The 13,628-nt window shown below is 43.6% G+C and overlaps 1 protein-coding gene across 2 annotated transcripts in view; it reads left to right on the forward strand.

Moving 5' to 3' along the window:
* Positions 1-13,628, forward strand: part of APPL1 (adaptor protein, phosphotyrosine interacting with PH domain and leucine zipper 1) — a 221,717-nt gene that overhangs the window by 104,015 nt on the left and 104,074 nt on the right. For both annotated transcript variants that reach the window (XM_069206469.1, XM_069206468.1), the window contains 3 exons: positions 4,140-4,298; positions 8,287-8,475; positions 8,957-8,999. In XM_069206469.1, coding sequence (XP_069062570.1) covers positions 4,140-4,298; positions 8,287-8,475; positions 8,957-8,999 — 391 coding nt within the window. The remainder of the gene's footprint in view (positions 1-4,139; positions 4,299-8,286; positions 8,476-8,956; positions 9,000-13,628) is intronic.

Below are 13,628 nucleotides of genomic sequence, written 5' to 3' on the forward strand. Positions count from 1 at the left end.
TGAAATATTTAAAAATTAGTAGTTTTTTCAGGTTATTTAGTGGTAAGGGACCTTTGCTTTTTTTGTTGGTGTGTGCCTCAGGGATGAAAAATATCACCCAATAGTCTAAACCCCATGAACACTCTGCCATTTTTCCATTATGTTGGTCTGTGAGTTACCAGCTTAATTACCCAGGCAACTAGATCTTGGCAGAAGGATGTTATGAAAGTGCATTTGGCAAGGGCAGTGCAGAGGGACCCCATGACAGTCCTGTTGCGTTTTAGCAGACAGTGAAAAGCGCAACGAGTGCTGTTGCACCCTACACACCACAACATTGCAGCCAGCTCAATTACGAGCCGGCGTCGATGTTGTGGGCTCTTTCCCGCTGGACACAGCTGACACAGCGGGAAACTCGTAATAGGGGCTGTGGGAAGGTCACCGCACTGGGGTACCCTGACGTGGGAGTTTGGCGTGCAGCCTTTTCCGCCCACCAAACTTGTAATGAGGGACTGGATACTAACCAGTTGCACCAAATAGTCTTGAGGATATTAAGAACCCAACAGTTTGGGAAACTGTTTGATTGTTAGCCCTGCTGTGACTCACTTATATTTGTCCCCCGCAATATTTTGATTTTGTGTGCTTATTTTCGTTTTCCATGTTTTCTCACACCATTTCTTCTCTTCCCTAGCTCCTTCCCCCTTCTCCCCTTCACTTCATTCACCTACTTTCATTTCCTAACTCCCCTTTTGTTGACTTGGCAGAGTTTCACAGTTTTACAGTATTGTACAATAAATATATTTAAGTGCACTTCGTTGTGAAGGTGTACTTTGGCCAGCATTGTTTCTTATGGTTGACATTTTCGCTATATTGCAGTGAAGTTCCTTCTTTACCTGCCCTTATTCATGTTGATATTGATTTCCTTCACTCAAAAATATAAGTTGGTGAAGAGAAATTGGTAGTTAACGGTATGAACACTGAGAGGTCTTACTGGCCTGGAATGCTGTTCTGGAGATTTTTAAAATTGTAATGACAACAATGTGTGAGATTTACACCAAATAACTAAGAAAATGTAGTTAGTTAAATCTGTCTACAAGGCGCTGAGGGCCAGATGTATCAAGACATTTTTAATTTGCAAACGATGCCACCGTTTGCGAATGCAAAATCGCCTTTCACAATTTATGAAAGGCATCGCAGTGCAATTCTAGGGAATCGCAATTTTTAGCAATTACCTAAAATTGCGACTCCAAATAGGAAATCACAAATAGGGAATACCTATTTGCGATTACCTATGTACATGTATCATGCATTTCCTAGATGCGTACTGGGCATTCAGGAAATGCAACTCCAAGTTGGTGGTAACCATGTGCAATTTTAAAAAATGCATTGAAAAAACAGTTTTTAAAGTGCCATGAAGGCATATGTGCCCTTTACATGTGCACAATGTTTGGGGGGAGGGCGTCAAAGGGGGCCTTAGGCCCCAGCCAGAGAATACAAGGAAGATCTCTTTCAGTTGTTGAACAGACATGGAAAAGTATGAGCTAATAAAATGAAATGCAAAAAATTAGCAATTATCCCATTAACTAGCTACTGTTTAAAGGGACAACTACAGGATTAAATGTGGGAGGGTAATAAATTGTGTTTCATATTTGGGTGTAAAAGTATTCAGAGGTAAGGGGCTTTCTCTAATATTGGACTTGACTTAAAAATGTACTTTATGAGATGGAAGCAGTTGCTGCTAATATACATTATGGTAATACTTGAAGGTACACAAAGACAGGCACTCTATGTTGTCTAGTTAAGATCCTGAGTCTCACTTCCCTGTCTAAGGACTGTGGTTATTCCCCATTTATGTCAGGTGGCATTTAGTCTAGGCTCTGCTAATGATTACAGGTCTTCTAAGTTCCACAATGGCTTTCTAAAATTCAAAGTACCTCAGCGCCATAGCACTTTAGTCAGAGCAAGTTCCTCCAGGGACCTGGTGGCCCAGTAATTAGTCTCAACCCTAGAGTTTTGATACAGAAACCAAGGCTTGTACAAGCGTCCCGACCAATCCTGAAAAGAAGTGTAGATGCTGTGAGTGAGGCGGAAGGTGTCCGCTGTGCTCCTTCGATCAGTCAGTTAGTTTTCCTGAGTCCGGCAGCAGGTCTCATATGCTTCAGTGTTCCGTTTGTTTATTCGATGCTCTGCTTTCAAGGACCGTATCTTGCTACGCTTAAATGTTGATTGCTGCTTAAGAGCCATGTCCCTCTCTCTCGTCACTGCAGCCCCCTCCTGGCATGCGAGGGCCACAAGCAGCGACATACAAGGCAACAGCCTCTCCAGGTCCCAATATTGTATAGGATGATGGCCCTCTTCACTTGCATCACTTCACCACATCAGCACTTACTGTTCACTGAGGCTTTCACCTGGCACACGGAGATCGCAAACAATGGCACACAGGATCTCCACGTAACACAACTGCACAGGGTGACGCCCTCTTCAACCATAGTGATGCACCAGGGCAACAACCCTTACTCCTTAGTGCCCCCACCCACCAACCCACCTCTCATGTAGGGTTGCAAATAGCGACACATGAGCAGACAGCCTGATCAGTGTGGTGCCTCGACAAGGACTGGAAATTCACACTATGCTTCAGGGCTCAGCTGAATAACATCCCCACTGGATCTCACTCACTCCGGGCACTCACCGCCTCCTCACAGGGTCTTCTGGCTCTTCCACCTCCACATCCCTTTTAATGGCCATGGAGGTCGAGTATGGAACCCAGAGGCCTCCATGTTCTCTACCACACCTAGGCACGCATACATTACAGTACGCAGATGCAATCACATACTCGCTGCACAGCATTACATCTTTACATGTTGTCATGAACGAGTTATGCACACAGCAGCAGAACTTGTTGAGTGCCATTTTGCCTAAATGGTATGCTGTGACCACTGCGCTCATGCTTCTTAACTCGTGGTGAGGGCAGTAGCCCTTTACCATTACCAGGGTAACTCTTTGTGCTCACCCGGAGTCTAACAAGACCACAGTCTGTGCGACAGGACTGTGTCATGGGGCACACACATGATCCGTGTTTCCCCATGAAGAAAAATCAGTATTAAGGGTCCAGTAATCGCTGAAGCTGGGACAGTCCGGGCAGGAGTGCAAGTTCATCACCATACAGGGGACTATTCCATCCCAACACTTGAGTTAATTCAAAACACAGACTTTCAGTTACTCACTGAGAAACCTGTCACCTGTAAAAAGGGAGCCGTAACAGATTGTTTGGCTCATATACCATTAGTTGACATCTGCTAGTAACATGTTCGTCTCTTCACATATTCACAAAACACTACTGTCTTGATATACAAGCCAGGAAAGAAGCACAATTCGGACAAGCAACCCTTAATAAAGCTTTTTCACATTAAACCCTCCGACCTACCTGTAGGCGGAAAAGTAGTTGTATACTATAATAATGAATTATTCACTGTTACTTAGCGTCCATTAAAAATTACAAAATCTACGAAGGCAACCGTGCCCTGGAAGATTATGGGTTTAGTTACATGATCAAGTTATTCGCTGCAAGAAACCAAAAGAAAAACTTAGAAACAAACAGAGCTGCAAACTAGGAAGTTGTGTTTTAAAGAAAAAAGTTATTCTGCATAAGTTTGACAGTATTTGCTCTTAGTCACAAGAACTGCGGTATAAGATCGAGCTATGCCAAAATATGTTTTAGGTCGCATTATTATTCATTTGTTTACTTTTGTGCGTTTGTATATGTTGTGCCTGTTGATCGCCTGTATTAGTCTGTGGTGTTTCATGTGTAGTTTGTTTTACCCTGTGCATTTTTTAAATGTAAACTAGAAAAGAAGGATTTTGAAATGAGTAAAAACATGTAATATGGCCTTGTGCTTTTATGCCTAGATATTGTAAAATTCTGTGGCTCATTTGCTTGAAATCCTATGCGTTTTTGAATCTTAGGTTAAATTACAACGTTTTGTTTTAATAAAGAAATGTGCTGTGTAAGTATACTTGCAATTTAAAATATTCCTGAGTGTTAAGAAACATAACATCCAGACATCAAATGGATGCATATATCAAAACTGAAAATGGAGCATTTGCGCTATTGCACACGTTTGTACTAAATTAGTGATAGAGACACCTTATATTTTGTTCTGTAGTGTGCGCAGAGAAATGGATGGTGACCTTGAAACCATGCAGCAAACTATAGAAGACTTAGAAGTAGCCAGTGACCCATTATATTTACCTGATCCAGACCCTACCAAACTTCCCGTCAACCGGAATTTAACAAGAAAAGCTGGTTATCTGAATACGCGCAAGTAAGTGAATGGCACTTCTCTCTGCTGATGTCTGTGATTATGATTTCAGAACTTTACTATAAAGGTGAAAATACTTTTATCATAGTTTTATGTTGTAATTGTAATCCTGGCACTCGGTCAGGAAAACTTGGGACAGTCTTTGCTTAATCTTGTACACGTCGGTAGTTATCTGTGTAATTCCCCACCAGGAGCTTAGGTCGTGTTCCTGTTGTGCTCTCAAGATCTCCATCCCTCCCACCTTTTTTGGTGGCCTACAGACCACTCTTAGTCGCTTACTCTGAGAAAAAAGTATCCAGAATATTGACCCAGTAGTTTGACACATGCAACACTGTGCACAACACTGGCATCCCACACTCCTTCCTCCTTACAGTGGAGGTTTCACATTATTATTTTTTTACGTTTTATTTAGCAGTTTTCAAATAGTACAACAAGGGAAAGAGAAAAAAAGGAAGGAAAAAAACAAATACAGTCGAGGTGAGAAGGAGGAAGACGAGAGCATAATAAGGCCAGACATTTCATGTTTTTATACATATCAGACATCAGTGGAACTAGTTAGGAACATGGTCATTAAGGCAGATCATGCTGCCAGACAATAAAACAATCTGCAGCATCGGATTCTAGGGTAAAAAGATAGTCTTGCAGAGGAGACCAGATATCTTTGGGTCGGGAAGTAAGCAGATGTAACTGGGCATAGTCGTCACTGATTTGTTTGCAGGATGACAAATTCTCCAGCCAAGCAGAGCTCTTAGGTATATTCCTGCTGCCCCAATGAAGAGCTATCTCACTTTTTGCGAGTAATAGAGCAATGGATGCAAATCGTTGAGTGCCCAGTGGGATGTCATATATGTAGCCCAAGCGGGCAATCAGTGGTGTAGGCTCGAGAGTGACACCGATCATGGCAGAGAGGAGAGAAAATGCGGAGGACCAAAACTGAGTGATTAAAAGGCACGCCCAAGTGAGGTGGGCGAAGGCAGCATCCAAGGTTGGACATTTAGGGCATTGGGAAGTACGTGGGATTGACACAGGCAAGAAGGTTGAGATACGAACGGTGTAGAAATTTAAAATGTAATAGTTTATGCCTGTGTTTTACAGAGATTAGCTTGGTTTGGGAACAACAATAATGGGGGCCCCCCAGGTCGGTTGGGGGCCCCCAGGTCGGTTTCCCATGCTGCCCGCATCCTGAGGGTGGTCTCAGGGGTGAGGGCAATGAAGGAGCGATAGACGAGAAACTAAGTGATCGCCCTCGGAGTTTGTAATGAGAAAGGTCAAGGGCGGGAACTCTTCGGGAACTAATGGGTAGGAGGACACTTTGGAGCATAGAGTATGATGTAGGATTGTAAGTAAGAAACGGTCCATCTAGGAAGCATTATGAAATTTAACATCATCAGAATGAGCAAGACCGTGGCCATCTGGAAAAACATCTTCCACTATGTGGAGGCGATGACGCTGTAAAAAGTGTTACACCAACTTCTCTCGGGTGAGCTGGAGCCAGAGGTTGTCAATCAGTGGGATATGGGGAGAATAAAGAAGCCCCACCCAAAGTGAATCCCCGCAGGGAGGATGGTAGAGAAGGGGAGCCCACATAGCTGGTCTCTCTGCGGTTTTAAGTAAGGGATCCAGGCATCTGGATGATACTAGAGGTGTGTATACTGGCATTGTGCGGTCAGGTAATAAAACAATGGATCGGGAACCCCAACACTGCCACGCCCATAGGGAAGGGTCAGGATGTCACAGTGAATGTGGGAATGTCGACCAGCCCAGATCAATGTCAGAAATAGACCACGAAGGGTGGCAAAAAAACATTATGGCAGGGGAAGAGAAATATTGAAAAAAAGGTAAAGGAGTCGAGGGAGAACGAACATTTTTAAGATGGCTATCCGGCCAGCCATGGAGAGTGGAAGCTTGATCCAGACATTTACTTGGGTGGAGAGTTTATCAATCATAGAGCCATAATTAAGTCTAATTAGCTGGTCTTTGTCCCTGTGGAAATGAATACCCAGATATTTAACAAGAGTTGGTGCTCCAAGTGAGTGGGTAGGCCATGGAAGCCGGGATGGTACCTTCGGTTAGAGGAAATATTTCCGACTTGGCAAAGTTTATTCAAAGGCCAGAAAACTTTCTGTACCACCTGACTTCACTAATCAATGGAGGGAGATTCTCGGCAGGCTGGCGGACAAAAAGCAACACAAGTCTGCATACATGGAATGCAAAAGAGGACCACAGGAGAGTTGCAAGCCTTCATGGAGATGACGCTCCTGAAGATGGTGAGCCAGGGGGTCCATGGCAAGAATAAAAAGTAAAGGAGCTAGAGGACTGCCCTCTCTGGTCCACCTGGTAAAATAGTAAAGGGGTCAGACAGGGAGGCGTTTAACCACACCCCATCCATAGGATCCGAATAGAGGAGTGGTTCCAGAGCTGTAAACGTGCGGGGAAGACTGATTTTATTCAGGACCGCCCTCAAAAAAAGGCCACTCAAGGGAGTTGAACATTCTTTCTGCGTCTAATAACACTGCTGCTGCAGAAACCTTAGGGGAGGTTTTATTGACGACTGTGAAAAGAATCCACAAAATTAAATATGGAGATTGGGCAATAGGAGGAGCAAGAGCAGGGGTCTTTGCCCAGTGTAGGAAGGAACATGATCCCTGCTTCGTGTAAGCTAGGGGGCAGATGTCTCTTTTCAAGGGATTCAGTGTATAGGTTAACATGGGGCATCAGAAGCTGTTTGAGCCTTATAAAAAGCACCTCCGAGGCCATCTAAGCCGGGAGCCTAACACCCATAGAGGGAATCAGTAGCTTGAAAAGCTTCATCAGTTGTAATAGATTTATTGAGAAACTGTTGTTGCTCGGTGGTGAGCCAGGTCATGGGCACTTCCTCCAGGTCATTCTCGAGTGTCTCCAGATCCTCTGTGGTGCGAGAGGAGTTAAGACGTGTAGTATTGTAGGAGGTCTGCCATTATCAGCATTAGTGGAGATATTATGTCCAGAGGGGGAATGTAGCGGAGGAATGTGCCCCTTAGAGTGGTTCAGGCAGAGCAGCCATGCCGGGATGTGGCCGGGGCCGGGTCGCTCCCCATAACGTCTGGCTGTGGCGTATCTGCCCAAGTATCACCTCTCTCTCCGCGAGCTTGTGAAAGTCCATCATAAGGGATATATGACAATGCAGTTGTGGAGGGGTCTTGTGTGCCGTATCCGCACAGTCAAGATCTCGTAGGTTTGACTCAAGTCTTGCTAATTGAAATCAAATGTTGCGTAAGATACCAGCATGCTTAGAAATACAAACTCCACACACATATATACATATATATATACATACACACTTTGAAGGCTTCCCAGAGGTTGGCTTGTGTATCAACCGTTCCAACATCAATGAAAAAATACTCTTCTACAGCGGCATGGAGCTCAGAACGAAAGACTGGGTCATGCAGTGCCTCATTCGGCAAATGCCACATGCGTTGTAAACCTCCCCCATATGGAAACCGTAGCGCCAAGCTGACCAGGCAGCGATCTGACAAGCTACGAGATAAGTGTGTGCTGTCCAGTATCCAAGGCACTCCCATGGCGGAGATGAGCCAATAATCAAGACGCGTCCAAATGTTATGTGGCGAGGAATAAAACGTGTAGTTCGCAGATGTCGGGTGCAGGGAACGCAAAGGGTCATGCATCATGTAAGTATTAGTGATGTCAAGGAGGGCGGCGTGGGACTGGGGTTTGCTGGACATGTGAGTACTGATAGTGTCAATCTGATGATGTATCAAATTCAGATCACCTCCCAGGACAATGACGTCTGCATCCACCCAACCCATAAGGGAAGAGATTCCACATTATTTGTATTTTACTTATGATGCAAAATAGTTGTGTGTAAAATGAATGTCCTCTGATTGTTCTTTAAAATGACGCTCTGGAGGACATTTTGTGTTATTTATGTTCGATAAGGAATAATGAGCATGGTAGAAAATTCAAAAAATCTCTTTTCTTTATTATCTTTCAGTAAGACAGGACTGGTGTCATCGTCGTGGGAGAGGCAGTACTACTTCACCCAGGGAGGTAATCTGATGAGCCAGTCAAGAGGTGATGTGGCAGGAGGACTTGTCATGGATATTGACAACTGCTCAGTGATGGCTGTGGATAGCGAAGATCGACGCTACTGCTTTCAGATTACATCCTTTGATGGCAAAAAGTTTGTATTGAAGTTTTATTTTTTCTTCTGCCTTCTAGTGAGTGCTTTATGTACTGGCAATACCAATATTAAACATAACACGTTTTTTTCGATAAAAAATTATACCGTTGACACATGTTGGACTGTTTATTTTTTAAATGTTATAACATTCTGGTAGAAAGTTTGTAAAACCATTGTCTTGTAAATTGACCCCAAGAGAACATCTACTGACTGCTGTTCTTTAAACTGTTAACATAAAGAACGGGAAATAACTCATGTATTTCTCAGCTATCCTTTTATGATAAGTCATGGCGGCTCCCTTACTGTTCCCATCTTCTAATTACATAGTGACTTTTACAAAACAGACCTAAATTATTTAGCCCTTTATTGTATTTCTTGGGCAGTGGAAAAGTGTCATGCTGATGTCAGTTGCTCTATGAAAATTAGAATTTAGATCAAAATTTAAAAATAAAGACTTTACATGATTGTGCTTTGTTTTCAGGTCCGTTATTTTACAGGCAGAAAGCAAAAAGGACAGTCAAGAGGTAAGCTTGCTTACATACAATTTGTTTTCCTTTTACTGCTTTGCCTTGTCTAAAAATTATCTGCATTAACAACAATAGTTTGGTTAGTGACTAATAACATGCATTTTGTTTACCTTTTGGGAAACTATTTATCATAATAATGCTCATATTTAAAACAACTAAAGAAAGCTTCATTATACTGTGAATTACAGGTTTCCAGCAAAGGCAATGAGTAACCATAAAGTGCAGCTCGTGGCACACATACAATTCTTCTCACTAACTTAAATAATTGACTTTAGTAGCAGGTTCTTTCATTCGGAAGATTTTTGGTAGGCAGTGGACTTTATACAAAGACATACTGAATATGTCTGTTACCATTTTATGGTTTTTAAGCTTTTCCCAGATTCATAATCTTCAGTTCAACCATGACCGTTTAGTGGCTCATTTGACCTAGTAGGTACCAGGTTTTATTTTCTTTTTACTTCTCGTCTGAGACGGCACAGACATTTTGATAGTTTAGAGTCTATCAATTGCTTACCATTGGCTTCATTGTCATTCTCATTTGCCTGCTTCTCATTTGTTACAGTGTGCTGACTTCACTTCTTTTTGTGTTTGGACCTTTCCTAGTGCATGGCGAAAGAACTTGTGCCCTTCCTAATTTAGTTTTTTTAGGGTCGAGCCTGCGTTGCATGCGCTCGCGTATGCGTATCGCAGCAAGATGCTTTAGTTATTAGAAAAGGGCTCGGAGCCCTGTCGACGTCACGTCAGTGTGTTTCATTGGTTCATCGGCTTGCCTAGTAAAATCTGCTTGCTTTCATTAGTGGAAGGCATGCACACGTCATGCCTTTTCCGGTGCTTAGCCCTCCTCGAGCGCAGCGACCAAGTACAGAAAACATGCCAGGCTCGCTGTTTTCTGTCGGATCGTGGACTACTTTTTCTCTGTTTTCCTAGCGCGATTTTGCTTGGCAGAAGTCGAGCGCTTTACACAGTTAATTTCACTTTTTCGGGTTACATACATAAAAGCACTTTTGCCGATAGATGTAAAGTCGGGTTAGGAGTTTACAACGCGATCAGCTCTAACATGAGCAAACACGAGACCCGTTGCATTGCAAATGCTTGTTTTGGGAGTTACTGTTTTCTTTTTGTTGAAGCACTCGAAGGAATTGTCTTTTTGAGCTGTCTCACTCATACATCTGTCTTCTCCCCCCTACCCTGCCTTGCTCTCTCACCCATATACTTCTGGCCTCACCTCTCCCTCCCATGTGTTCTTGTGCCTTCCCCTTGTTGCTCTTGTTTCTTGGCATACTTCTCCCCTCCTGTTTGTCCTTGTGCTTCTTTGTGCCTCAGCTCTCCCCCATGCCATTCTCTTTCATTCATGCGCTTCTCCACATCCCCTCCCTGCGTGGCAGCCTCCCACCCTCCCGGTCCTGCTACCCAGACCAGAGTAAGCATTTAAAAAAAAAAAATCACTGACATGGCCACTTGGCTGTGTTGTTTTATTAGGTGCATGCATGCTGAACATGTGCATCTACAAAATGACACGGACCAGCAGTTGCGTCATCCTGATTGTTTTATTGCTTTTTTTGTAACTTTACTTCATGCTGTACAGCAGCTGTTTAGATGCTGCACAGCTTGAAGGAAACACATTAGCAGATCCAACAGGTCTCTAACCTGAGACCTGTTGAATCTGCCAATGCTTGTTTTATGACAAAAATAATGATTAGCTTTATATTTTAGCTATAGCAATATACTTTTCTGATCATTCTTTATGGCTTGAGGGAGCAACAAGACAAAGACAGGGTGAATATCGGAAACACAGATTTCAGCCGCCATACGTCATGCAAGGCATCACTAGGAATGCCTACAGGACCAATAGAAAAAATGTTCCATATATTTGAACAAGATTTCTCTCCAGTCTTGCATTGCTCAAGCTCTTCATTGGTAGCATAAAATGAAAAACATTGAGGGCATCCTATTCCAGCAGCCACAATGGACCAACCATTAGTCACTGCCTCCAATCTCAAGGGGTGGGGAGTGTATTTGAATACTGTGACGACCCAAGGAAATTGGTCTCTAGAAGAAAAATCATCTATTTCTAATAACATTCTTTCAAGCAAAAAATAATATTTTCCAGGCAGATAATATAGTCACAATGTATTACTTGAAAAAACAAGTAGGCACCAGGCACTGAGGTATTCAGGTGGTCTGAAACTGGCTCTTACTTTTAGTATACTTTGCCTCGTGATCCATCTCCCACACCTGCAGACTTGAAAGCAACCATTTTAGCAGGCATCTGCAGGAGCAGCATGAATGAGCGCTAAAAGACTAGGAGTCTGATTTAGATCTCGGCGGAGGGTTTACTCCGTCACAACGATGACAGAAATCCCGTCTGCCGAAATCTAAATCCCAAAAGAGTAACCCCCCTGCCAAGATCTAAATCGGGCCAAGGACTTCCATAAGGTCTTCAGTATGGAGGGCCCTCAGACATAGACCTCTTCACCACAGGAGAAAGTACTACCTTGCAAAGCTATGCGCCCTTTTTACCACAGCCTTGATCCAAAGAGAATACCATTTTGCTAGGCCAGTTAAGAACATTTCTTTATGCTTTACAACCAATCTGTGTCCTGTTGAAGTTGACCTCTATATTCAAAAGCCAAGATGATTCTGATTGCCCTGAACCAGTATTATTAGTTGAGGTCAAGAGGTGCCTCCTGACTGGTGATTTATGTAATGTATGGTGAGTTTGTGGAGCGCTGCTTGTCTCACGTGAGAGTATGCAGGCACTGAGTAGGAGTGTGGTAAGGCTGGGCCGGAGGCAGGCTTAATGGTCCCTCAAGAAGGCTAATTGAAAAGCCAGGTCTTCAGCTTCTTGTGGAATTCACGAAGTGAGAAGGGGGCCCACATATAGTGGGGGAGGCTGTTCCAGGATTTGGCTGCTTGGTAGGAAAATGATCCACCTCCTTCTCTGCTTCTGGGGATGAAGGGTGTGTTTGCGAGTGATGCTGAGCAAAGTTGTCTGGTGGGTTGGTGTAAGTAAGGCCGCTGATTGAGGTATGCAGGTCCGGTGTTGGACGCCAGTGGAGCTCTCTGTAAATTGGTGTGTGGGATCATTGCGGGAGGTCGACGATGAGTCTTCTGGCGGCATTTTGTATGGGTTAAAGACTGTGAAGAAAATGGGTTGGGAAGCCGACGTCGAGTGCATTGCCGTAGCCCAATCTGCTTGTGATTAGAGCCTGCATGATGGTACGTCTGCTGTCCAGTAGGAGCTACTTGAAGCATGTGGAGAATGTGGAAGCAAGCAGAGATGACAGCATTGACTCAGGACTTCATGGTTAGGTTAGTGTCCGGGATGAAGCCTAGGTTCTTAGCGTGGTCGGTTGGGGTGGGCGTGGGTCCGACTTCCACGTGCCACCAGGTGGAGTCCCATAGTGAGCTCTTATTCTCAAAGATCAGCACTTACGTTATGTCAGTGTTGAGCTTGAGGCAGTTCTCTTTCATCCAATTGGCCACACTGGTCATGCATTGTTTGAAGTCTGTCTTGGTGGATATAATGTTGTCTGACGGGGAAGAGGTAGCTGGGTGTCATCAGCGAAGGAGATGATGTTCATTCTGTGGACTCTGATGACGATAGCCAGAGGAGTAATGTATATCTTAAAAAGTGGGGGGCTGAGGTTTGATCCCGGTGGGACTCTGCAGATGTGATCCTTGGGTTCTGAGAGAACGGTGTGAGCCTGACTCATTGTGTTCTTCGAGAGAGGAAGGAAGCCATCCATTGAGTGCTGGTCCTTGTACTCGCTCTGTATGTAGTCTCTCAGTGAGTGTGTGGTGAAGACGGCATTGAAAGCTGCGGAGAGAGTGAGGGCGGTGGTCTGTCCATGATCGAGGATGGTGCATATGTTGTTTGTTCCACTGATGAGGGCTTTTTGGGTGCTGTCTTTGTTTCGGAATTCTGATTGTGAGTCATCCAGTAGTTTGTGGCACTCTAGGTGGTCAGAGAGTTGACTGTCTGTCCTCTCGGGGATGCTTTTTTACATGCTATAACTGCTCTTTCGGATATCAGGCAAGATCCCTCATTTCAAACTTCCATCACTGAGTCTGACTACCTCACTCTTGAGTATTTATATTATAGACTCCTGAAACTCCTTGAACATCCCAAAGGAAGCAAAGAGCCCTTCTACAATATATTTTAATTTTTTTAAGTGAAGAAATTTCTGCTTATGGGGTCCGGGGAGATTCAGTTAAGCGAAATTGCAAGGAAGAAAGCAAAATAACTTCACTTCCTTACTGGGCTAAATCTAGTTTGCATGTTTCATGCTTAAAGTGCATTAGGCTACCATTATCACATACTAAAATAGCCTCAATTGGCATATTTTTTATTGCTTCTCTGATTAAAGGTATCCTAGGAGATCTGAGTTTTTTTCAACTTGTAAGGAGCCCATCCCTTCCTTGGCAATCAATTATATTTCATTCAGAGTGAATAGTTTCAGCATTTGATCTTATGTGCAAAGCAGATCTTTAGCATTGTCTTTGGAATGTTGCTTTCTTACTGGCTATAGCCTCATCTATAAAGCTAATTGAGCTTCAGGCTCTTTGTACCAAGGAACCTTACAGACTTTGATATCACAACAAGGTTTCTTTTATGAGTCATTC

The sequence above is a fragment of the Pleurodeles waltl genome, chromosome 9, assembly GCF_031143425.1.
Source record: "Pleurodeles waltl isolate 20211129_DDA chromosome 9, aPleWal1.hap1.20221129, whole genome shotgun sequence".
Taxonomy (NCBI): Eukaryota; Metazoa; Chordata; class Amphibia; order Caudata; family Salamandridae; genus Pleurodeles; species Pleurodeles waltl.